A 24,504-nucleotide genomic window follows, 5' to 3' on the forward strand; every position below is an offset into this window, starting at 1 on the left:
GAGATCAATAAATTGTAATTATTAATATTATAGCCTAGATACATTTATCATTTTTAAATATCAAGGACTATGACTTAAAAATGAAACAATGTAAAATTAAATTTGCTCTTATACTAGAAAATGTGGGGATATTACACAATGTAGCCCCTCACGTGATGCAAAATGCCAAGATTTCAACTAATGTGTGAAATAAATGAGTCATAGAGTCTTTCCTAGCAATCTCTGTTCAGGTGAAGAAATAATATTTTAAAAGTACACAGATCAATACAATTCAGAATTTCAAAAATTTTTATCTGTATGTGTCTCTACCCAAAATGTACATTCTTTGTTACTTTTCTTTTTTGACACAATACTGTTTGTGAGATTCATTAGGTTGCTAGAGGTAGCTCTATTTCATTAACTTAATTGTTTTGTAGTATTACATTCTAAAAATCTATCACAATTTATGTATGATACTTGGAGTACTACGTATCTGGTTGTCTCCGATTCTGGCTGTAACACAGAATTAGTCCATGGATGTTATTACGCACCTGCTTTGGGGGCCATATGCAGTCATTGCTGTTGAAGACGTCCTCAGGGAGATTCTGGGTCACGAATGTCCTGGGCTTGGATCTGCTTTGGCTTGAACATCCGATAGGCTGTTGGTACCATGATTTTTACCTTTTACTCAGCATTTCCACATTTCTCACACTGAGCTGGACATTGGTGAGGCAGTGATGAGTAAACACAAGTGACCCTTGTACAACACAGGGTGGAATTGTGTGGATTCACTTCTGTGCAGATTTTTTTCAACAAATCTGTAAATGTATTTTGTCTTCCCCATGATTTTCTTAACATTTGCCTATTGCTTATGTTATTATAAGATTGCAGTGTGTAGTACATGTAAGAAATATGAAAGGGACGCCAAAACCCTCAAAATTTATTTATAAAATATTATGCATTTATTCTTATGTGTTGAAACATCATCACCTTCAAACTACTCTCTATTCGATGCGGTACACTTGTCAGGACATTTTTTCCATGCTCAAAAGTTTGAACTCATCAGTTTTGATTCCTTTTAGTGCTTCTGCCTCTTTTGTTTCACCCCTTTCACATCAGTAAAACATTTCCCTTTCAGGACTTTTCATGCAGGGAAAAAAATAAAAGCTCACTTGGGGCAAGATTGGGTGAATGTGGAGGGTGGGTCAAAAACAGCTGCACACAGTGTGGTGTGGGCAGGTGCACCCAGAAATCACCCATCATGCAATGGGCAAATGTGTTGAAATAGTCTCCAAAAAAAAATTCATAGCAGCTAAATGCTGCCTCTCACAACCATGCCAAATGGTACCCCGATACACATGAGTCCAAAACACTCACCTAGTGTGGTGAGACTGTACCATAAGGGGCCCGCCCTCCAGAAGATACTTCCAGGTATGTTGTTTGTCTTCTGTCTTTGTGGGTATTATTTGACTATGTCATGGGCAAGCCTAAAGTCAACATCACGCTGTTAGTAATTGAGTTTTTCGGAAGTACCACATTTTTGAATTAATGAGGATTAATTCCCCTAGCTTCTGCATATAGGTGGGTTCCCCTAACGCCTTCATTTTCCATGGTCAATTGTATATGAAATTTCTAACTGCAGACAGGTGGGTTTAGAGTCCATAAAAATGTAAAGAAATTGTCATTACTCTAATATATTGTATACATAAATAGGTTATTGGGTCACAAGTGTATCTTTTCTTTTTTTATATAGATTTTATTTATTTATTTTTAGAGAGCGGAAGGGAGGGAGAAAGTGAGAGAGAGAAACATCAATGTGTGGTTGCTTGTCACGTGGCCCCCACTGGGGACGTGGCCCGCAACCCAGGCATGTCCCCTGACTGGGAATCGAACCTGCGATGGTTTGGTTCTCAGCCCGCAGTCAATCCACTGAGCTATACCAGCCAGGGCGTGGTTTTTCCTTTCTTCTATATAGTTGAATCAACAATAAGAAACTTATTTATTCTATTATCATTACCTTATGTTCTTAATTAGCAGCACTGGAGGTTTGGGAGTGAGGAAAATGAGGCTCTGTATGTGTGTCAGGACTACGTGAATTTGTAGACATTTCTGCTGAAGCTCTCTCAGTCTTGCTTGCCTGCTTTAAAGAACCTCTTTCCCATGGCATGCCGTCCGGGTCCATGTGTCAGTCTCTCTGTGGACGTGAGTTCCTTGGTGAGGGCAGCTGTGACCTGCTGAGATCTGGCCTGTCCGGAAGTGTCCCAGGATCTGTCTGGTCTCTGACCCTGGAGCATGGGGCTGTGGGAAGTTGGTTCTCTGGTACATTGAGTCAGTGTCAGTTAGACATCCTTGGTGTGTCACCCCCCACCTTAATTACGCCTTCCCTGATGCTGTCAACCTCTGGGAAATTTGACCATGCCTTTCCTTTTGATCTCAGGCCTCGTTGGATCACCCTGACACCTTCAGGTACCAGGCTATTTCCCTGGCATCATGGCGATTCCCTGTGCAAGTGGTCACCCTACTTCTCCAATATTTGCACCCACTGCCACCACTGGGCATGTGCAGAATCATCTGAATTCTTTCCAGAAACCATGGAGGCAGCAAGGAGCCAGGAGAGCTGCCTCAGGTGTGTCTGTCTAGACAACTTAGTTCTGCAGCCCTTGTCTCTCCTCGTTCCCTGGGTCCTAATGTCTTATGCACTTGACCTGCACGTTGGCCTCCACCCAGAGGCACTAATGGGAGATGTGGGGAAATACTCATATGCTTTCAGGGTCATTCTTGTGAGACCTAACAAACCTACCTCTGTCCTTTCAGACCACAGCGGGAAATCCAGCGTGTGCATGCATCTGACCACCTACCTTTCTTACCTGTCTTCCTTTTCCTTTATACTTCATCGGGACCAGACAGACAGAATTTTTACTCTTCCATATTGGCAGAGACTGCCCTTACATTTCAGGCTGGGTTCTCTCTACTACTTGCTTTTGTCAAGGTCAGTGGTTTCATTCACCTGGTTCTCCCAAAAGTAAAGGCCGAATAAAACCTCATGTACCAACAATTAATTATAAATGAGGAAAAAGCAGAGTGACAAAAGAGTAGGGAAAGCAAGTTCAAGGGTGAATAACTGAGGCTGCTCACTGTGTGATGTTAGAAACAGCAAACAGTTCTACCTCATTGGATTTCCCTATGAGAGGCCTTAAGTAGGCAGCTACTACCAGGAAGAGTAAAGGGAAGAGCTTAAGCCCTGGCTGGTGTGGTGTAGTTGACTCAGTGCTTTGTCCCACAAGGCAAAAGATACCAGTTCAATTTCCAGTCTGGGCAGGTGCCTGGGTTGTAGGTTCTTTCCGTGGTTGGGCTGTGAACAAGACATGACTAATCAGTGTTTCTCTCTCACATCAGTGTTTCTCTCCCTCTTTTTCTCGCACCTTGCCTCATCTAAAAAAATAATAATGTGACAAACTTCATAGCTTACTGTTACCTTTCATCAGTGAATGGAGTGTCTCACTCCACAGGGTGTTGATTATCCCACAGGACAATTGTGTGTACACTGTGGCCACCATGTAATCCAGTGATACTTTCCCCAGGGGTGAAAGGAAACCTTGGGTCAGGAAGCAAGAGGCCTGTGAAGTGACGTGAGTGAGGTGGCTAAGATGGAATAATCACCTGAGGGCCCCAGAGAGGTCCCATAGCTCAAGGGGCCTGAGAGGGTGAGGGAGAGACGTCTGCCCTAAGGGTTAAGTCACAGAGAAACAGGTCTTGATGCATTCATGAAATGTGAAGAATGTAGAGATCTTTCTTTAGACAAAGCCTCAATGTTATGTCTTGTATGTAGGTGTGGATCAGAAACTCCATGTTAGCTGTGAGAAGCAGACATAGAGTGATTGAGGGAGTCTGCTGCAAGCTGGTCAGTATTTTTAATAGAATGTGCCTTAGTATTTAGATATGAAATTGAAATGACTCCATGGGAACTTTGTTGATTGATTTCAGCACAATTTACCAAAGCCAAGTGCTAGAAGCAACCTAAGTGCCCATGTGTAAATGAATAGATCACAAAACTATGGTACATTTACACAATGGAATTTGATGCAGCAGAAAGAAAGAAGGAGCTCCTACCCCCTGTGACAGATTGGATAGAACTGGAAAGCATTATGCTAAGTGAAATAAGTCAGGCAGTGAAAGACAAATACCATAGGATCTCACCTTTAACTGGAACCTAATCAACAAAATGAAGAGAAGCAAGCCAAATATAACCAAAGATACTGAAATAGAGAACAAGGTGACAGTGACCAGAGGGGAGAGGGAAGGGGAGAATGGAGGAAGAGGGTAAAGGATTTACGGGAACAATTATAAAGGACACATGGACAATAACAAGGGTTTGGAAACAGGGGAAGGAAGTAGGGAGGGCAGGGGTGATGTGGAGGGGTGGGGGGAAAGGCAGAAAACTGTTCTTCAACAACAATAAAAAATGTTAAAAAACAAAAAAGTGTTTAGAGGAATTCATGTTCATTTTACAAATCAGTTGCAGAAATAGTTCTCTAGTCATGCGATCACTCAAAGGTGTAAATATGGTGATTCTAATCATTAAAATATTTTATTTTTATTGTTTATAACTTTGTTTCCTTTTTTGACATAAATTATAGTTATTTGAACTCTTTTTTTTTTTACTGATGATACTGGAACTAATTAAGGTCTTCCTGACCAGGGCTCTGGATTACTGGTCACTGTGGCCATCTATCTAGACTGAAGACAACCAGGTGACTTGAATGCTTGGGCCAACTGGTCAGTTTCCTGTGCTTTTACTTCGTGGGGCCCTGTGCATGGTACCGCTGTCCACAGGCATCCCCTTTGCCCTCCTGAGGATCCAGTCTGGGGAGGGCTGCAGGAAGTCACTCTCCACCTGCTCCTCCCACCTGTGCCTGGTCTGACTGCACTTTTGCAGGGTCATCATCATGTGTATGGCCCCCAAATTGCTTGTCCAACGAGTAACAGGAGATCAATCCCCTGTTTTATAGTCTTTTCAAACCCATTCTGAACCCAGTAATCTACAGCCTGAGGAACACAGATGTCAAGGGTGCCCTTTGGAGAGCACTGTGGGAGAAGAGTAATTTCTAATTGGAGTGACATTTGAATCCCCAGCCCAAGTGCTCAGCTACCACCTGAATCCAGAGAAGCTCACTGCTGCTCCCTTCTGCCGTGGTTCTTCATGATGTGAGATCAGGCCTTCCCTCTTCCTCTGAAGGAAGCTCTCCATAGGTTATACTCATCGATTTTTTTTAACCAGATATAATTTTTCCTTTATTGCTCATTGATATGAATATCTGTGAAATTAAAAATTATATTAATTCCTATTCTGGGTCCAAACAGTTAAATAAAGTCTTTTTCCATCTGTACCCTGTGTAAACTCGGAAACCCCATGTGTCACAGTATTTGGGAAGGAAGAAAAAGCTGCAGTGGAAGGAACTCATCCTGCAAACCTGAAGGGCCACTTGTCTGTTCTCCCAGATTGTACTCGCCACTTAAGGACCATCCCAGGGAGCTCTAGTTGCATGATGCAAAGATATTTCATATGAAAATTACAGACTTCTATTGGGGAGTTTGCAAGTAGGCTGAGTAAAGGAAAAAAAATTAATACAGGGTGTGTAGGGGGGAGGGGAGAAGGAGAAACCTGCAGACAGTGTGGGAGCCGTGCTCACTGTTCACAACCTTGGGGCCAAACTGCTGAGCCAGTAGCTGGCAAAGGGCAGAGCTGGGCATTGGGTCTCAGAGAAACAGTTTGGGCTGTGTGTGGTCCCCAGGAACTTTTGAGTGTTGAGCTGTGAATGATGTAGATGTACAGACTGTTTACATGTTCTCCAGTGTCTTTCACCAGCACTTTCACCTGGTTAGTCCAGGTCTGTGTCATTTCCCTCATGAGAAGGCTTATTCTGACACAGGACATTTTAGCAGATGCTGTAAGTGACTAGTAGAGTGTAGGTGGCTCTCCTGCCTTGGTGGCAGATTGACTTTTACTGATTCCTTCTACTTCTCAAACACAGTGGTCGGGGATGCATCCCACACACCTAGATGGCCTCTGAGGGTGTTACCATAAACTGTACCTTCTAACCTGCTTTGAGGTGAAGTTGACCACTTGCTCCAGAGTCTTTCTCAACCTCACACTGAGAGTGAACAGGAGACTTGATCGGAGGTGTAAGTGTGCCTTTTTCTTGGGGGATAATGATTACTCAGTAGCCCTCTTTTTTCCCCTCTGAAATTGTCTTTAGTATGAAAGTTGTAAACAAAATTTAAACACAAGGATAAATTGGTCAAATTATTCCACATTAAATAAATGAGCTATTATACAGTCATTAAAATGATACTCAGAGAGATTTTTAAAAATATATTTTATTGATTATGCTATTACAGTTGTTCCATTTCCCCCCTTCACTCCCCTCTACCCTGTACACCCTCTCCTACCCACATTGCCCCCCTTTAGTTCATGCCCATGTGTCATACTTATAAGTTCTTTAGCTTCTACATTTCCCATACTATTCTTGCCCTCCCCCTATCTATTTTCAACCTACAATCTATGCTACTTATTCTCTGTACCTTTTCCCCCTCTCTCCTCCTCCCACTCCCTTGTTGCTAACCCTCCATGTGATCTCCATTTCTATGGTTCTGTTCCTGTTCTAGTTGTTTGCTTAGTTTCTTTTGGTTTTGCTTTAGGTGTGGTTGTTAATAATTGTGAATTTTCTGTGATTTTACTACACATGTTTTTTTTTATCTTCTTTTCTTAGATAAGTCCCTTTAACATTTGATAAAATAAGGGCTTGGTGATGATGAACTCCTTTAACTTGACCTTATCTGAGAAACACTTTATCTGCCCTTCCATTCTAAATGAAAGCTTTGCTGGATAGAGCAATCTTGGGTGTAGGTTCTTGCCTTTCATGACTTGGAATACTTCTTTCTAGCCCCTTCTTGCCTGCAAGGTCTCTTTTGGGAAATCAGCTGACAGTCTGATGGGAACTCCTTTATAGGTTACTGTCCCCTTATCTCTTGCTGCTTCTAGGATTCTCTCCTTCATTTTTACCTTTGCTAATGTAATTACGATGTGCCCTGGTGTGATCCTTCTTGGGTCCAACTTCTTTGGGACTCTTTGATCTTCCTGGACTTCCTGGAAGTGTATTTCCTTTGCCAGAATGGCGAAGTTCTCCTTTATTATTTGTTCAAATAAATTTTCAATCTGTTGCTCTTCCTCTTCTTCTTCTGGTACCCCTATAATTCGGATGTTGGAATGTTTAAAGATGTCCTGGAGGTTCCTAAGCTTCTCCTCATTTTTTAAAAATTATTTCTCCATTCTTTCCTGTTCAGTTGTTTCTTTCTTCCTTCTGGTCCACTCTATTGTTTTGAGTCCCATTTTCCTTCCCATCACTATTGGTTCACTGTGCATTTTTCTTCATTTCTCTTATCGTAGCCTGCATTTGTTCATCTAATTTGCGACCCAAATCAACCAATTCTGTGAGCTTCCTGATCACCAGTGTCTTGAACTGTGCACCTGATAGGTTGGCTATTTCTTGGTTGCTTAAAAGGATGGGTTCTGGGGCTTTGATTTGTTCTTCTGTTTAAGACATCTCTCTCTCTCTTTTTTTTTTTTTTTGGTGTGGTTGCATCTGTTAAGGTGAGGGGTGAAGCCTTAGGTGTTTAGGTGTTCACCAAGGCGGGGCATCCCAGTCACTGAATTGTGACGTTGTATGTGGGGGCGGGGCCGAGAGGGAACAATGGTGGTTGCTCCATTCTCCGTGGGACCTCAGTCCCTTCCGCTGCTTCCCCCAAGCAAACTGGGCCCCTCTGGTGACAATTCCCATGTGGGTGGGCTTGTGCATGCCATGGGACCTTCCAGGGACCTCTCCTATGAGGCTGGGTATCTCTCCCTGTGCCTCAACCCCCACAGGTGTCCTCAATCAGTGTACTGAGGCTCTATTTCCCAGCACTGGGATCCTGGGTTGCTCGTGCTGCCTTGCTTTACAATCACTGCCTCACTGGGTTTGCCGGTTGCCACCCCTCGGCTGGGGTCTGCCAGCTGCTGCTTGCACACTCAGGGTCCACCTGCTGTGGTCTTGCACGCCCCAGATACCTTGCACCCCCAACTCTCTCTGCTCTCCGTGTCATGACCCAAGCTGGCTGCTCGTCTCCACCCCTCCTACCGGTCTGGATGAATGGGTCTATTTCAACTTTTTGGTTGTCCGACTTCCATTCAGATCACTTTTCTGTCAGTTCTGGATGTTATTCTGTTTCTAAATTGTTGTTATTCCAATGTTGGTTGTGCATGGAGGTATGGTGCCTCCATCTTGGCTCCATCTTGGCTCCATCTTGGCTGGAAGTTGATACTCAAGATAGATTTTACAGATACATAAGAAAGAGTTATTATAAGATTTAAAGGGAAAATGTGAACCAATAATTGCAAATGTTATGTAACTGCAATTATGGTATATATGCACAGTAAATAGAAAAATATACACATACAATAGTATAGTACTGATTGTAGAGTGGTAGGATGATGAATGTTTATAACTTTTAAAAATTAAGTTTCATACTGTAGGAAGGTTTGGAGATGTCAGATCACTATGTTTACACCTGAAAAGATCTAACCAGCAAGAGCTTGTACACCAACTGTGCTGGAATTAACATATGTGAAAATTTAAAAAATGGAAACAATTTCAGCTACCAAAGTTCATAACATGTAAAAAATCTCTTAAATTTTATTACTGCCTTTATTTTACATAATGTAGCATAAAAGATCACGTGAAGAAGCCACCCAACACTTACTTACCTGCTGTGGGCAGCAGAGCTCACTGAATATGAAGAGCAGATGGGCTCTTATCATAACAGCTAACGTGTTTGTCAGTCCCTCACCCAGTGCTGTGCACTACACATCGATAGCACCTAACACACAACCTCTCACCCAGCCATCTTAACCCATCCAGGAAGAACGTCCCATTATCAGTCTGTTTTATGCGTGCATGTACCAGAAAGTAGCAAATGTCTGACTTTTACTGAGTCGCTGTCACTGCCCAGCCCTCCTTCCCTCTGGTCGTCAACCCTTATGGAGCAGCACAGGTCTCCTCTGCCCCTGTGCACTGTCAGTGTGACGCAGACTGGACCTTAGAGGGAGGGCCTGGGGCTCACAGGGCTGCCTGTGACTAGCTAGCACGTTCCCTTCAAGGTAAGGAATCAGCAAACCTCTTTGTGCATCACAGCTAAACCTCATTTTCCCGTTAGTGTTTTTAAGCAATTCTTGTGTCTGTTCCTTAAAGAACTCTCAGTATGAGGGATGTGGAGGTTGTTTTTTATTGATAAACTTGAGCTCCCAGAATCTGGTATCTAGTTTACAATTTTTCTACACTAAATTGGCACATTTGGACTGTTGATTTTCATTTTCAGTCCTCATGAAAGGACATGCTATTGAATTTTTAGAGAGAGAAAATGGGAGGGAGAGAAGCAGAAAAGCATATATGTGTACCAACTAGGACCAAACCCTCAATCTAAATACTATATGGGCCCTAAGCGGGAACCAAACCCCGGAACTTTCTGTTTATGGAATGATGCTGCAACTTAGTGAACAACACCAGTCAGGGCAGATTTTTTTATTTTAGTGGCTTCCAATTGCTTGTGTTGTGTAGGTAGGGAGCTATAAAGCAGACTGACACCTGGAGCAGGGAAAAGGACCTTACTTCTTCCTCTCTGCCCTGCTGCTCTTATCAGCCTTGCCTCAACAGCTCTTGGCCGTGACAGCAGAGGTCCCCTGCCCAGCCTTAGGTACTCAGCATCCCAGAACCAGCCTCCTCATTCCCTACTGGAGCCACAGTGCTGCTGGGCCACCCCTTCTCCTCATAGGCTCAAGTCTAAACCCTGACTCTTCTGCTCTTCTGGATTCTAGTCACCCAACCTCTGCTCTGTGCCCTTGAACCCTGGGGATGGCAGCCTCACTCAGTTCTGCTTGTTCATCTGAGAGCTCTGTGTTTAGTGTTGTAGTTCCCCAGTGTCCTTGTAACCACTGTGTGGTATGAAAGTCTGTGTACTATCGAACCACACCAGCACAGTTTCTGTTCCCTATTGGATTCCCATCTGATTCAAAGAGAAATATTAGAGGATACATGTTGAGGTCAGGTGTGAGATAAAACTCAGCCAAGACTAGAGGTTGGGAAAAACCTATGGGCCACCTAGCTGCCCTGTGTACCACCTACTCTGTTTGGAGGGTTAATATGTGGTGAAACTAAGTTCTTGAGCCATAGCAAATGTGTGTTAGTGTGGTCATTGTAATGTGTGAAAGAGTCCCAGAAATCATTCTAGAGCTTGTAAATAGATGAACATGGGCCCCACAGTGAGTGAAAGAATGATCAATGCCAACATCTTGCCACAAGAGTCCCTGTGGAGAACAGCAGAGATGAGTCCCTGTGGGGCCCCTTTCCCCTGGACGGGAGCTGATGGCAGTGTGCCTGGCGGGTCCTTCTCCCTCCCTACACCAAACACTCAGGAGTATATTGAGAGGTGGTGGAGCTGAGCAGAGATAAATCATCTCATCTTGTGTGGGCACATTTTCTCCTAAGAGATCCTTATGAGATGGCAATTTGAACACTAACTCCCAGATACTATTCTCCTTATTAGTGTGTTTTTGGTTAACCCAAGTCACATTCAGCTGGGTCTTTTTTTTAGCTGTAAGTCTGTGGTAAGTTTCTTATGTTGTCCAGTCTTTGTTCACTATGCTCTTTCAGACAGGCCGTGATGAAGAATCACAGTGCAGAACTGTTTTTGTCAGTTAGTGCTGGGTGCTGCTATGTATAGACTGTAGCTAATAGGATCATTTAAGTCCCCATCTCGTTTAGAGACACCTAATATGGATCATTTACTTTGATACATTTAGTGGAAAATTCCTTGTTTAAACGATAAGATGCATTAGCTGTTTGATAGACATGCTTTAAAGTGTTTCCATTGTCCTGTAAAATTCAGTCATATTTTCATGAAATAATGGACCAAACTGACCACAAAAGGAGTTTGTTACAGTAGAGTGTCCTGAGATTTTATTTTTGAAAACGATCTTCTACTTGGTGAGTTATTTGAATGTGAGAATTTTCATCTTTTGAGGCTTTGTCACTCCAAGCATGTTCTATACACCAGCAGATAGGAATTGTCTTATATATCCTCAGCCAAGGCATGTGGATAAACATGGAATATGTTTAGTAAATATCCGTGGATTTTTGTTTTGTGTGTTAGCTATGTGCAGCAGATAGGAGGAAGATGAGATGACAGTCAGTGGTCCTTCTGCTTTTGTTTATTGTGTCCTTCATCATAGGACATTTTAGAAATACCACTGCTGTCTTCTTTCACACCAAAGGTGGCAACAAAGCTGAAATGAAAGTGGCTAAAACTTTTATATATATTTAGGGCCAGTGAGTCCTATAGTTGGAAGAGACTTGAGCACATTTTTTTGCTCGACTTCTCCCATAACATGGGCATCCAAATCTCTGAGTTAAAGCATTCTCTGACACAAAGTTCAGTCCTACTAAAAGTACCAGTTTTCTTTCCAAAGGTGATTCCAACTTTTATGATGTTGTATCTTGCACTAGGATAAAATCATCTCCCAGTGTTTCTGCTGTGAACTCTGATTCTTCCTTTGAAGCAGGGTGAAACCTTCACACTTTTGCTTACCAAACCTTGCAAATATTAACTTATGAGGAAATTTGAATGCAGAATTGATATATGACTACAATTATAAGTTTTTGTGAGATTTTATTTTCGTGAAATTCAGATGGATGCTGGACTGAAGAAGGATATGGAGTCAGAGACACAAGGAAACACATGCAGTAGTTTAATTGATACAAGTCAAACCTCAGAATTCCCTCCCTGGGTCAAGTCCTTCTGTAAAGATTGATAAACCACAGAAAGTAAAGATTTGTGGTGAATAATATTTTCCTGTTAGAGTTTAGCCATAAGATATATTAAAGGTTCTAAGCATGTGAGTATCTAGGATTCGAGCTTTAGCTCTAGCCTTGAATATTGATCAGTAGTTTTTAACCCCAGGCCATGACCCATCGAGAAATCATCCAACCAGCATTTTATTAGTGGAGGAGAGTAGAAAATAACATAGAAAATAGCAAGTACCATGCAAAAGTGTACATAATAGTAGTTCAAGTTCATATGTGTGCATGATTTATGTATGGAACTGTATACATACCACATAATTTATCCACACATACAGGCATAGAGTATGAATATTCATACAGGGATAAGTGTGTGACAGGTAATATCCGATCATGAAACAGCATGATCAGAGTAGAACATCTGTGGGTACAAAAGTGAAAAGACAAAGTTCTCTCCCTTCAATCCAGCTAAAGTTGTGGCAATCTGTCTGCCATGCTCTCAAGTTAATTCAAGATCATGCTGCCAGTAAAAATTACAAGGCTAACACATAAGTCATCTAATAAAGGCACAAATCTGTGAGATCCCCTGATAGGAGGATCTCCCACAGGCTCCTGGTCCTCCTTCCCACCCTCACGTGCGGGTGCAGACTCAGACCCACAGCCCCCTCCCCACGTGGCTGTGTGTGCACTGCGGGTCGGGACTCCTCCCATGCCAGCCTCTGAAGCAGTGCTGCTGACTGAGGAAAGTGCCCACTGTTAGGGAGGGAGTAGGCGTGTCAAGGTATTTTGAACTGTGGTGGAAGTTTAGAGATAAAGGTAAGATTGACTGACCAGTGCAATACAACACTAGCATTTAATTTATCAAGGTGATACACTTTCTGTATCATTTGCCATGCCTAGTATTCACTTAGAAACTAACAGGACAGAAGTGTCACTGAATTTGTTTTGTGTGGAAACAAATGATGGCACACACACATCTCCATGTTAAACATGTCTTTCAGGCACTCAGACTTGATGAGCTCTCTCCCTTGTTCTTTCCCAGGAAAATGGGGGGCAACCAGACTTCTGTCACAGAGTTCCTCCTACTGGGATTCCCGCTCAGCCCAAGGATGAAGGTCATCCTGTTTGGGCTCTTCTCCCTGTTGTTCGCCTTCACCCTGCTGGGCAACGGAGTCATCCTGGGGCTCATCTCACTGGACTCCCGACTGCACACCCCCATGTACTTCTTCCTCTCCCAGCTGGCCACTGTCGACATAGCCTATGCCTGCAACACAGTGCCCCAGATGCTGGTCAACCTCCTGAGCCCAGCCCAGCCCATCTCCTTTGCTGGCTGCCTAATGCAGACTTTTCTCTACTTGATTTTTGGTCACACTGAATGTTTTCTCCTCATGGTGATGTCCTATGATCGCTATATGGCCGTCTGTCTCCCCCTTCGGTATTCTGCCATCATGAGCTGGAGAGTCTGCATCACCCTGGCAGTGGCCTCCTGGACTGTAGGATTCCTCATGACCCTAGTAGATGTGGTGTTACTCTTACTGTTGCCCTTCTGTAGTCCCCAGAAAGTGAATCACTTTTTCTGTGAAATTCTAGCTGTTCTCAATGTTGCCTGTGCAGATACGCACTTTAACAAAGTTGTGGTTTTGTCTGTGGCATCATTGGCACTGGTGGGACCACTGTCTGCAATTGTTGTCTCCTATGGTCGCATTGTGTGGGCAGCCCTGAGGATCCAGTCAGCAGAGGGTTGTTGGAAAGCTTTCTCCACCTGCTCCTCCCACCTCTGCGTGGTGGGGTTCTTTTATGGCATAGCCATGATCATGTGTGTTGGACCCCAACATGGGGACCCCCAGGAGCAGAAAAAATACCTCCCCCTGTTTCACAGTCTTTTCAATCCCATGCTGAATCCCCTGATCTACAGTCTGAGGAACAGAGAAGTCAAAGCTGCTCTGAGAAGGAGGCTGGGAAAGGGGAGACCTTCATGAGAGCCTCACAGATAAAAGGTAACTGAGCTTACAGGGACCCTAGAAGTCACCTTGCTGGCAACTTACACAGGATACATACAGAGATGTTCTAGTTTCAGGGCATCCTTTGCATGTTCTTAAACTGCTCCTGTTACTGCCTCCAGAGAAAGTCCATTCTGGTTCCTCCCCCTGAGGATGCTGCACAAGGAAATGAGCCCCTCTTCCAGCTATCTGCTTGGTATGTGCACTTGTAATATTGTCATGCCAGATATTCTGAGTAAGATGAAATAAATTTATATATTCCATGACCAGAATTTATAGATAAAATTTTATAGAATAAATCAAGGTATTGGCAAACTATTTAAAGTGTAGGAGTTGAGACTGATTACATAATAATTGCAATATTTTAAATTTAACAACTGTCATCTTCAAAAAATTGGTGTACATTTAAAATATTTGGTTGTTTTCCTGCATATGTCTATGACACTGATGTTTTCTGAGGCATCAAGAACTTAAATTAGGAAGAGCATGAGCCAGGACTTCAAGGGAAAGAGGGTTAAGGGCGTAACTCTGATGGAACTAACAACAAGGAGAGAACCCTGAAGGATGTCAGCCTTCTCTCTGGAGAACCTTCCAATGGAGAACATTGGAACTTTCTCTGCCTGTGTATTTCTCTGCCTTTGGAGCGTATGTGGAGATTCAGGATGGTGGAGATGACAGGAAGAAGGCAGAATGGATGTAGCTGAGAGTCCCTGGCAGAATTAACATTTTGTCTCACTGGTTCAGTCTCTTGTCTCCTTTGGGAAATGACCAAAACAGAGAACATTCTCTCAAATAAGGGCAGAGTGTGTAATTCCTGTGATGACTGTTTGACCAATGACACAAAACTATAAAATATCAGTAATAATTTCCTTTTAAAGTAAGAGATATTAGGTGAGTTAAATAACCATATTGGTCAAACATGAAATCCAACACAATTATGAAATGATAGAACACGGTTTAAGAGGTAGTGGGAAATGATGTATAAAGTGACTTTTTCAAAACTTTCCTCAAATGATATATGAAATTCAACTGGAACACTTAATATGGGATAAAGGAAAATATTTAGTTTTAAAATAATGTGTTTGTGTGAGGAGTTTTTAAAGAAGAAAAAATAGGATTTCTTTCTTACATGACATCTGTCTTGTAAGGAAATCTGCTATGTAGATAGACATACTACCTAAAAAAATAAATAAAGAGATTAAAAGCAATGATTCCCCCCCACCCGCCCAAAAGCAATGATTTTGAACTTAGGAAAAGTTGGGATTTTTACCAAGTTCTTCTAGGTGCTAGATGTGCAGACTGATGCTTTATACTTAAATTGTTTGGAATTTGCATTTACTATATATAAAATAAATTCATTTAAGGTGTGTGCCTTAAGGGTAAAGCCCCAGAGTAATAGGTCTTGATGCATTCAGGAAACATGGTGAATGTAGAGATCTTTCTTTAGACAAAGCCTGAGTGTTGCCACTTGTATGTAGGTGTGGATCAGAAACTCCATGTTGGCTGTGAGAAGCAGACATAGAGTGACTGAGGGAGTCTGCTGCAAACTGGTCAGTGTTTTTAATAGAACGTGCTTTAGTATTTAGATATGAAATTGAAATGACTCCCTATGAACTTTGTTGATTGATTTCAGCACAATTTACCAAAGCCAAGTGCTGGAAGCAACCTCAGTGCCCATGTGTAAATGAGTGGATCCAAAAAGTATGGTACATTTACACAATGGAATTTGATGCAGCAGAAAGAAAGAAAGGAGCTCCTACCCCCTGTGACAGCATGGATAGAACTGGAGAGCATTATGCTAAGTGAAATAAACCAGATGCTAAAAGACAAATACTGTATGATCTCACCTTTAACTGGAACCTAATCAATAAAATGAACAAGCAACCAAAGACACTGAAACTGAGAGCAGGCTGACAATGATCAGAGGGAAGAGGGGAGGGGATAATGAGGTAAAAGGGTGAAGGGTTTACAGGAACAATGAAAAAGGACACATGGACAATAACAAGGGGAGGTGGAAACAAGGGAAGGAGGTGGGTAGGGCTGGGGTGGTGGGGGGGGTGAAGCTGAAGGAAAAGGCAGAGAACGGTACTTGACTAACAATAAAAAAAGTGTTTTTTTAAAAAATAAATGTTTAGAGGAATTCATGTGTTTTTTTTTTTTCCAAATCAGCTGCAAAAACAGTTGTCTAGTCATGAGGAGGGGATCACTCAAAGCTGTGAATATGGTGATTTGGGGGCTACAGTAGACGTAGTTATGCACGTTAGGTCATTCACTTATTGCTGCACTGTGCATGTTGGCCCATGTTAGTGTAAGCAGGTGTGCCTTAAAAACACAGAGAAGTCAGCGCCAGCTCCAGCAGCAGAGCAGCTCTGTGAGACCACCTGGGGATGTGCTCACAGTGGAGAACAGGAAAGAGACCTTTCTGAGACAGAAGACTGCTGGCCCAGTCACCTTTCAGTAATCCTTATTAAGTCTCCACTTTCTAACTGGATGTCTCCTCTGAATGAAGTATTTTAACAACTTTCTTTCCCAAAGTATTTTAAAAGTTTAAAGAAAAAAAAAAGACCGAGGAGGATCAGAACACAACATTTAACTATCTTTATAAACCTTCCCAGACACTTTAAAAATAATTCCTTAAATTATCAGGACAAATATAATAGTAAATATTAGAATAAAAAAGATACAATTGGTTAATAAAATTATATAGGTTTCAGCCCTGGCTGATGTGGCTAAGTGGATTGAGTGCTGGCCTGAGAACCAAAGGGTCACCAGTTCAATTCTCAGTCAGGGCACATGCCTGGGTTGCAGGTTAGGTCCTGAATAGGGAGCACATGAGAGGGAACCACACATTGATGTTTCTCTCCCTCTCTTTCTCCCTCCTTTACTCTGTGTCTAAAAATAAATAAATAAAATTTTTAAAATAAAATTATATAGGTTTCAGCTGTACAATTCTGTAATACATCATCTGTATATTGTAATGTGCGATCACCACTCTGACTCAAGTCTCCTTCCATCACCATTTATCCCTCTGTTACCCCCTCCTCCCTCCCGCCACTCCTCTCGCCCTCTGGTAATCACCATACCGTTGTCTGTGGCTAAGCTTTGCTTGATTTATTTATTTTTTCTTAATCCTTTCAACCTTTTTACACAGCCCCCCAATGCTCTCTCCTCTGACACCTCTCAGTCTGTTCTCTATCTATGAGTCTTCTTTCTATTTTATGGTAAAGCTTTGAGAATATAGGTAATACCACACAGTGCTTATGTTGCCCAGGACAATTTGGTACATAAGAGCAGAGATGAACACCAGAAGTTTATTTCGATCCAGTAATTCCCATTTAAAGAATTTATCCAAGGAAATTATTATGTGAGCAAAGATCCCTCTTTGTAGTGTTAGTTTGTAGTAGCTGAATATTGAAAACATCCAAGATTTCCCATACTAGGAGACAGGTAAAATCCATATTGATATGGTATGTGCATATTAAATAATATGTTCTTAAAAGTCAGTTTTTGTTGTGTATTTATTGGGTTGCAATAGATTTCCAATTTATATTAAATGAAAAAAAGATTGCTAATGCCATATGTATAATATGCAATTATTGAGAGAAAACTCACAGCAATAACAAAAAATTATTTTTTCTTTTATGTTCATATTTCATTTTTCAAATCCAACCATGACAAATTGTCTCTATAACAAATATACATATATAATGTATTGTCTATTTAACAAGTGTAAACATTTTGAAAATTATAGTTTTAAAAGCAGAAAATCTATGAAACAAATAGAGGTTTATAACTCTGAGCACATACAGACAAGAAAAGACTATGGACTGGAATGAGGGAGAATCAAATAGGAATGGAGGCGTGCATTAAAGAGTTTGTCAAGGTTGTCACGAGACAGTCTGTTCTTTGTCTGGGTCTCTTTGAGAAATGCTGCTACTCTGGGACCCCCTGGTGTGTATCCTGGAAGGTGTGTTTATCTTTCATATTTAGAATGAAAGTGCACCTGAAATTTATCTCGGGCCTCATGTGTGGTGGCCAGGTTTGAGTTTTCTCCATGGAAAGCTGACAGGTCTTGTGGACTTCACTGAAAACACTGGCACCGCCTTTGTGTGTCTGAACTTCCGAGTCACCCAAGCTGCTGCTTTGCTTTATTGGTCTATCTTTGCACCAGTCCCCCAGTGATTTAATTATGTTGTGTTTATGATAAATGTTAATAGTCAGTAGTTTAAGTCCTTTTCCTTCATTCTCTTTTCTGAAGGTCTGTCGGCTATCCTTGACCTTTTGCATTTTCATCTGTGACATTTAGGAAAAGATTATTAATTTCCACACAATAAAAACACCTGCTAGGAGTCTGACTTGATTTTCATTGAGTGTATAAGCCAATTTGGAGAGATTTTGAATTTTTACATATTTCCCAATCCTTTGTCATATATACATTTTTTATTTTGCACACTGACCTTGAATTCAGTGTTTTTATAAATTTGCTTATGAATTTCAGTAGTTCACCTGTAGAAGCTTTTTTTGTAGGCAATTGTGTTTTGTGAATAATGACATTTTATATTCTCCATTTCAATTCTTATGGCCTTTACTTCTTTTTGTCCTTTTGGTGACTAATTATTGAGTCAACTATCAGTAGAAATTCTGTTAGTGGAGTACATTTTCTAAATCAGAGAAAAAGCTTTTACTATCTCACCATTAAATAAAATGTTTCTGAAGATTTCGGGGACAAAGTGATTAAAAGAATCATTTTCACTTTGTAATTAAAATTTGTAGCAACTAGATCCTGAATTATTTTATGGAATATTCCTTTTATTATTATTGTATAGAAGCTCTCATATGACTATAAATGCTTTGAAGTGATATCAATAATGCTACTACCAGTTTTATTATGACTAGACTTTTTTTTGTAATTTCATCTTTAACTTTTGGGTGTGTGTGCGTGTGTGTGTGTGTGAGACAGAGAGAGAGAGAGGGAGAGAGAGGGAGAGAGGATGAAAGAGGGGGAATTTAGGTATTTCAGGTGTCTTTTTTGTAAAGATTTTGTACCTTGATTTTTTTCTCCTATTCTGATTATCTCTGTGCTTTAGTGTCTTACATTATTGTGGTAATCAGTACACATAGGTTTATTAAGACCAGCTGTTTCGTGTTGTCTGTTGGAAAATTTAGTTACCTCTTTATTTCTCCTTTGTTGCTTTCTGCCTGCTTTTGACTTAATCATGCTTTTAGTTTCTTTCACTTGTCATGTAATTTTGAAAACCATAGTTTCTATGTCTGTTTTTGATGAGGTATATTAAGTGGTAACGTCCCAGTTGAGGAATTATGCTAACAAATTTAAAGTCCCTTAGGGTTCCAGTTCTCATCAAGAGTCTTAGCAGTCTTTACTGATCAAACATCTGTTCCTCATTTACTTATTAATTCCAAAAGGTTTAATTGTATTCTTTTAAAATACTAGAGTAATTATTTTAAGTCAATAGGTATGAAGTTTGCCAAGATAGTTTTCAAATTGTGTTTCTATATTGTTTTCATGTATTGCTTTACCTGTGGTTTCACTGGGATTTGTGTTGAGGAGTATACTTTATTTGTACATGAAGGATCTGTAGGGCCTCGTATCTCCATATTCACATATTTAATAATGCCTCACATTGCTCTCATGCACACAGGAGTATTCTTGCCTATATGAAAATGTAGAACAGCAGCTTACCCCTTCTTGGACCCTGAAGATAGTAGCTGATTGCCTTCAGACCCTTTCCTATTGATGAGAAGTCACCGTCAGCTGGGTGGTTGTCCCTGTGAATGTAATTGTATTTTACCTTTGGTAACTTTTAACTTTCCTCTTAATACTGCAAAATATAGATTGTGTAAAACAGTCAAACAAAGAGTGCTTAAGAGGCAAATTAAATTGCAGCTTCTATGAAATACCGTAACACTGATGAAACAGTAAAGGGATTCTAACGGATCAAACAAAACAATAGACGTAGAAAGAATCCGCTTAAAACTCTTAGAAAGCAAAAATAAAGTTGCTTAAAAATGATTTGTAAACTAGGCAAATGAGACAAATGTCTAGCAGGTGTCAGTCATAGAATAGGTGTGCAATTAGAATATAGTTGTGACATGTCTAGAACAGCGTGAAGACAGCAAAAGAGAAAACAATCTGAAAGGGTAATTAATTAAGAGAATGAGAGAGGTTCATTGACTGCATCACTGTTTGAATAGGCATCCCAGCAGGTGTAGACTCAGTGCCATGTAGGGAATGGAAGAAAGACAATAGTCAAAGAGAGCATTGTTAAGAAATTCCATTCATTGAGAATATATTTTTTATTTGTGCTCTTCCATCCCCATAGTGCATTTTTTACTTAAAGATTTATGTCATCTTTACTTATAAAAAGTTTTGAGTGTACATCTATCTTCCTTTATTGCACTCACTAAATAGAAAATTTTTTTGCAAATTAAGAACTTTAGTCTGTTTTCAGTTTTGTAATGCTTTTGGTTAAGTCTCTTCAAATAATGTTTCTTTACCATTCTCTTTATTTTTTGTTTTAGGAACTTTATAATATGTAAGTTTAGTCTCTCAATCTAGTATTTGGGTCTCTAAACAGCACTTTCAAAAGTGTATCCTTGTGTCTGTGTGAGCCCCAGCCCAGGTGCTTGGATTCGAGGAACCGTGTTGGTGTCCCATCTCCCAGAACTTTCCTGGACTCCACACAAGCTGAGTTCCAGCTATGACACTCTGCTCTCATGATGGAGCATGTCGTGTTTCTGACTCATTCCTGGTATATGAAAGAATTGTCCCATTTGAAAGTCTGACTGTGTAGTTGGGGGTTTGCATTTTATATTGTGATCTGTCGTGTTCATGGGTTTCAGGTAGAGGAGAGCTAAACAATTCACTTTGAGCATCAATCTTTTCTTAAAACTGTGGAACACAGCCAAGCGTGTAAGTGCCGTGATAAAATTAAGTGTCACTCCCCTTCAATTTCTGGGAGAAAACAGAGATTCCTAGAAGTTGTGAGAAATGAAAAGGCATCTGTCTGTCTCTCTTCATTAGCTGCAGCTGGTTATTGCTCATAGTGTATTCCAAGGAGTATCAAATCTTCTATTTATTTAATGGAAGCCAGAGACCCTAATTTTTCTGTGAAATCTCTCAATTTTTAATATTGGCTAACATCTAAACTTTCTAAATATCTTTAAAGCCAAATTTGCAGATCAGAATCACTGGACTGTGGGTGGGATTGAATCCATCACTTACTGATTTGTGGCTTTTGGTGCAAATTCTCACTCTATGTGAGCATACCATTTCTTTTCTTCCTTTTCTGCTTTTCAGCTGTGAAGTTTCTGTGCTAAGAGAAGCCTTCTATTCAACAGTCAAAAGGAAATGGGAAACAATCAGACATGGATCACAGGAGTTATCCTGCTGGGCTTCCAGGCTGACCCAGAATTTGAAGTTTTCCTCTTTTGGTTCTGCCTGCTATTCTACAGTGTCACTCTGCTGGGCAACGAGGTCATCCTGGGGCTCATCTGCCTGGACTCCCGCCCGCACACCCCCATGTACTTCTTCCTCTCAAACCTGGCCATTGTTGACATGCCATATGTCTCAACCACTGTTCCTAAGATGCTGGCAAATCTGGTGACGCACAAGAAAACCATCGCCTTTGGTGCATGCATCCTTAAGTCTTTCCTATATTTGATATTTCCTGTCACAGAGTGCACATGTTTGGTGGTGATGTCCTATGATCGGTATGTGGCCATCTGCCACCCACTCCAGTACACTGTCATCATGAGCTAGAGAGTGTGCACGGTCCTGTCCACCACATCCTGGGTGTTTAGCTTCTTCCTGTCTCTTGTCTACATTACCCTCTTCCTGAGGTTGCCCTTTTGTGGGCCTCAGAAAATCAATGACTTCTGTGAAATCCTCTCAGTGTTCAAATTGGCCTGTGGTGATACTAGGCTCCATGAACTTGTGGTCTTTGTGAGCTCCGTGTTTGTTCTATGGGGCCCCTGTGCTTGGTGCTGGTCTCCTACACACGTATCGTCTGTGCCATCCTGAGGATCCAGACTGGGGAGGGCCGCAGGAAGGCCTTCTCCACCTGCTCCTCCCACCCCTGCTTGGTCGGGATATTCTTTGGCTATGCCATCGTTATGTACTTGGCCTCCAAATCCCGCCACTTTCAGGAATAAATGAAGATCCTGTCATTGTTTTACAGCCTTTTTATCCCCATGCTGAACCTGCTGATCTACAGTCTGAGGAACTGAGGTCAAGGGTGCCCTGTGGAGGTTTCTGGGGAGAAGGAGGTTACTGGGAGGGATGGTTGGGAGTATTTTGAGTGTGTGAGCTGGTCCTCATCACGCTGGGACCTTGAATGCCTTTTTGAATCTTTCATTTTAACCAACCCAGGACTCTGTCTTTGAACCTGTTGTAAAATGAAAAAATAACTACTCTTGCTGTGTATGTCATTGATACCAAATGTAAGATAAAGTGTGAAGCTGAAAATCAGTCTAAACGCATTCATGAAAGAGATGCAAATGACTTAAAGAATATATTAGAAGAACAAATTCATGAAATAACTTTATGTTTTGAGAAAGTTTTTATGCCTGAATGCTAGAATTGTTTAATATTAAAACAATGAACACAATCTGCCACATTAACAAATTAAAGGTACATATCAGTAAATCTAATACAGTTCTTGACAAAAATTAACATTAATTCATGATAAAATTCTTTACATGCTAGTGTTAACAAACAGTAAGCATTTCTAAACAGGACCTACAGAGAAAAAGAAAAGCAAACCCACACAGCTAACATGGTACTTAATGATGAAATGCTAAAATTTCTCCTGTAAGTAAAAAATGACATAAAGTTGTACGCCATTGGCCTTGTTTTCATCTTTTTACTAGAGATTCTACCTAGCTGTATATTTTATAGACTAATTGTTTAGAGGTACTCAAGATTTGGTTAATTTTTATTGGTGAAGAATTATCCATGTGATGGAGATTTACTTGGAAAAGATGACACCAGGAAAAAAAGAAATTTTTTGTTATGAATTACATGGAATATCTCCCTAGCCAAAGGAAATTGTAGTGGAGTATATTATGGAGAGAGGTTCCATTTGAGGACAATTAACATATTGGCTATCGTGTAAAATATGCATTGACTTATTATCAGTGTCCTCACTGTTCCGAGTGAGTGTGACAACATATTTACTGAACAGAATGTGAGGCTAAATGAGTCCTAACTCTATGTCAACCTGTGTGCCTCACTGAGCATAGCATTAAGGACAGGGTCAGGTGGCTAGCATGTGCTCACCAAATACGTTGGATTCCTGTGGTTCAGAGGCAATGTTTTTATGGTGGGGATGGAGAGAGTACAGACAAGAAACCAAGATGTTAGGTACTGGCAGAGTGAGGTGGAGGAAGGCTGAGATAGTCAATAATAGTTTAACTTTCTCTTTATAGGATTTTGTGTTGAATGTGCATCTTTATTTTTATCCTGCCCTTTCTCCCAAAACACATTTTCATAGTAAGATCTTCTTGGAGCTCATCACCTTCAACCTGCTTGTGTGCTTCAGGTCCTGTATGAGGAATTTCTGATTCATGCTTTAGATTTCTTTTTTGTCCAGGTGATTTGACAGTTTATCAATAGTACTTATTTATAAAAAAAAAAGTCATATCATCTCTTGCTGTTGGGAAGGGATTCGTTCTATTCCCGAGTGTTGCTCAAATGAGGCTAATTTGGTTGTGGGTCTGGTTTTCACTGTTTAGATCTATTTTGGAAATTTTCTTCAGGGACTGCATCTTGTTCTCCAAAACACCATGGAATGATGCATAAGCCAGGATACCTAAATTTTTATTGATTTAAAATTGGAAATGCAACTGCATAATGAGCAAAGAAGTTGCTGATCTTTGCTGTAGAAAGATCTACCCTGGAAGAAAGTTTATCACCTAATGGGTGAGTGGTGAACCTGGAGTCAGAGTCACAGGAGCTAATCCGAGGTCCTCCTGACCAGGGCTCTGGATTACTGGTCACTGTGGCCATCCATCTAGATTGAACACATCCAGGTGACTAGCATCCTTGGGGCAACCTGTCAGCTTCCCCTGAGCTTATACTTAGTGGGGCCCCTGTGTGTGATGCTCGTGCCCTCCACACGGATAATCTGGGCCATCCTGAGGATCCAGTCTGGGGAGGGCCGAAGGAAGGCCTTCTCCACCTGCTCCTCCCACTCTGCATGGTCTGCCTCTGCTTTCGTAGTGCCATCAACATGTACATGGCCCCCAAATTGCGTGATCCTGAGGAGCAGCAGGAGATCCTTTTCTTGGTTACAGCCTTTCCAACCCCAAAGTGAACCCAGTGATCTACAGCCTGAGGAACACTGAGGTCAAAAGTGCCCTGCGGAGAGCACTGTGGGAGGAGAGTCATTTCTAATTGCAGTGACATTTGAATCCCCAGCCTAATTGCTCAGCTACCACCTGAATGCAGAGAAGCTAAGTGCTCCGTTCTGCTGTGGTTCCTCATGGTGTGAGGTCAGGCCTTCCCTCTTCCTCTGAAGGAAGCTCTCCATAGGTTACAGTCATGGATTTTTTTAATCAGATATAATTTTCTCTTTATTGTTCATTGAATTGAATATCCATAAACTTATACATTA

The 24,504-nt window shown here is 41.2% G+C and overlaps 1 protein-coding gene and 1 pseudogene across 1 annotated transcript; both read left to right on the forward strand.

Moving 5' to 3' along the window:
- The first annotated feature begins 12,916 nt into the window (after positions 1-12,916).
- LOC123830988 (olfactory receptor 13-like) lies at positions 12,917-13,849 on the forward strand. The gene has a single exon (XM_045857612.1). It carries the CDS (start codon positions 12,917-12,919, stop codon positions 13,847-13,849), a length of 933 nt encoding a protein of 310 aa, XP_045713568.1.
- A 7,390-nt stretch (positions 13,850-21,239) lies between these two features.
- LOC123830955 lies at positions 21,240-24,284 on the forward strand (annotated as a pseudogene).
- Positions 24,285-24,504: the final 220 nt, after the last annotated feature.

Source organism: Phyllostomus hastatus, unplaced genomic scaffold (assembly GCF_019186645.2).
Source record: "Phyllostomus hastatus isolate PE091 unplaced genomic scaffold, TTU_PhHast_1.1 phas_scaffold_142, whole genome shotgun sequence".
Taxonomy (NCBI): Eukaryota; Metazoa; Chordata; class Mammalia; order Chiroptera; family Phyllostomidae; genus Phyllostomus; species Phyllostomus hastatus.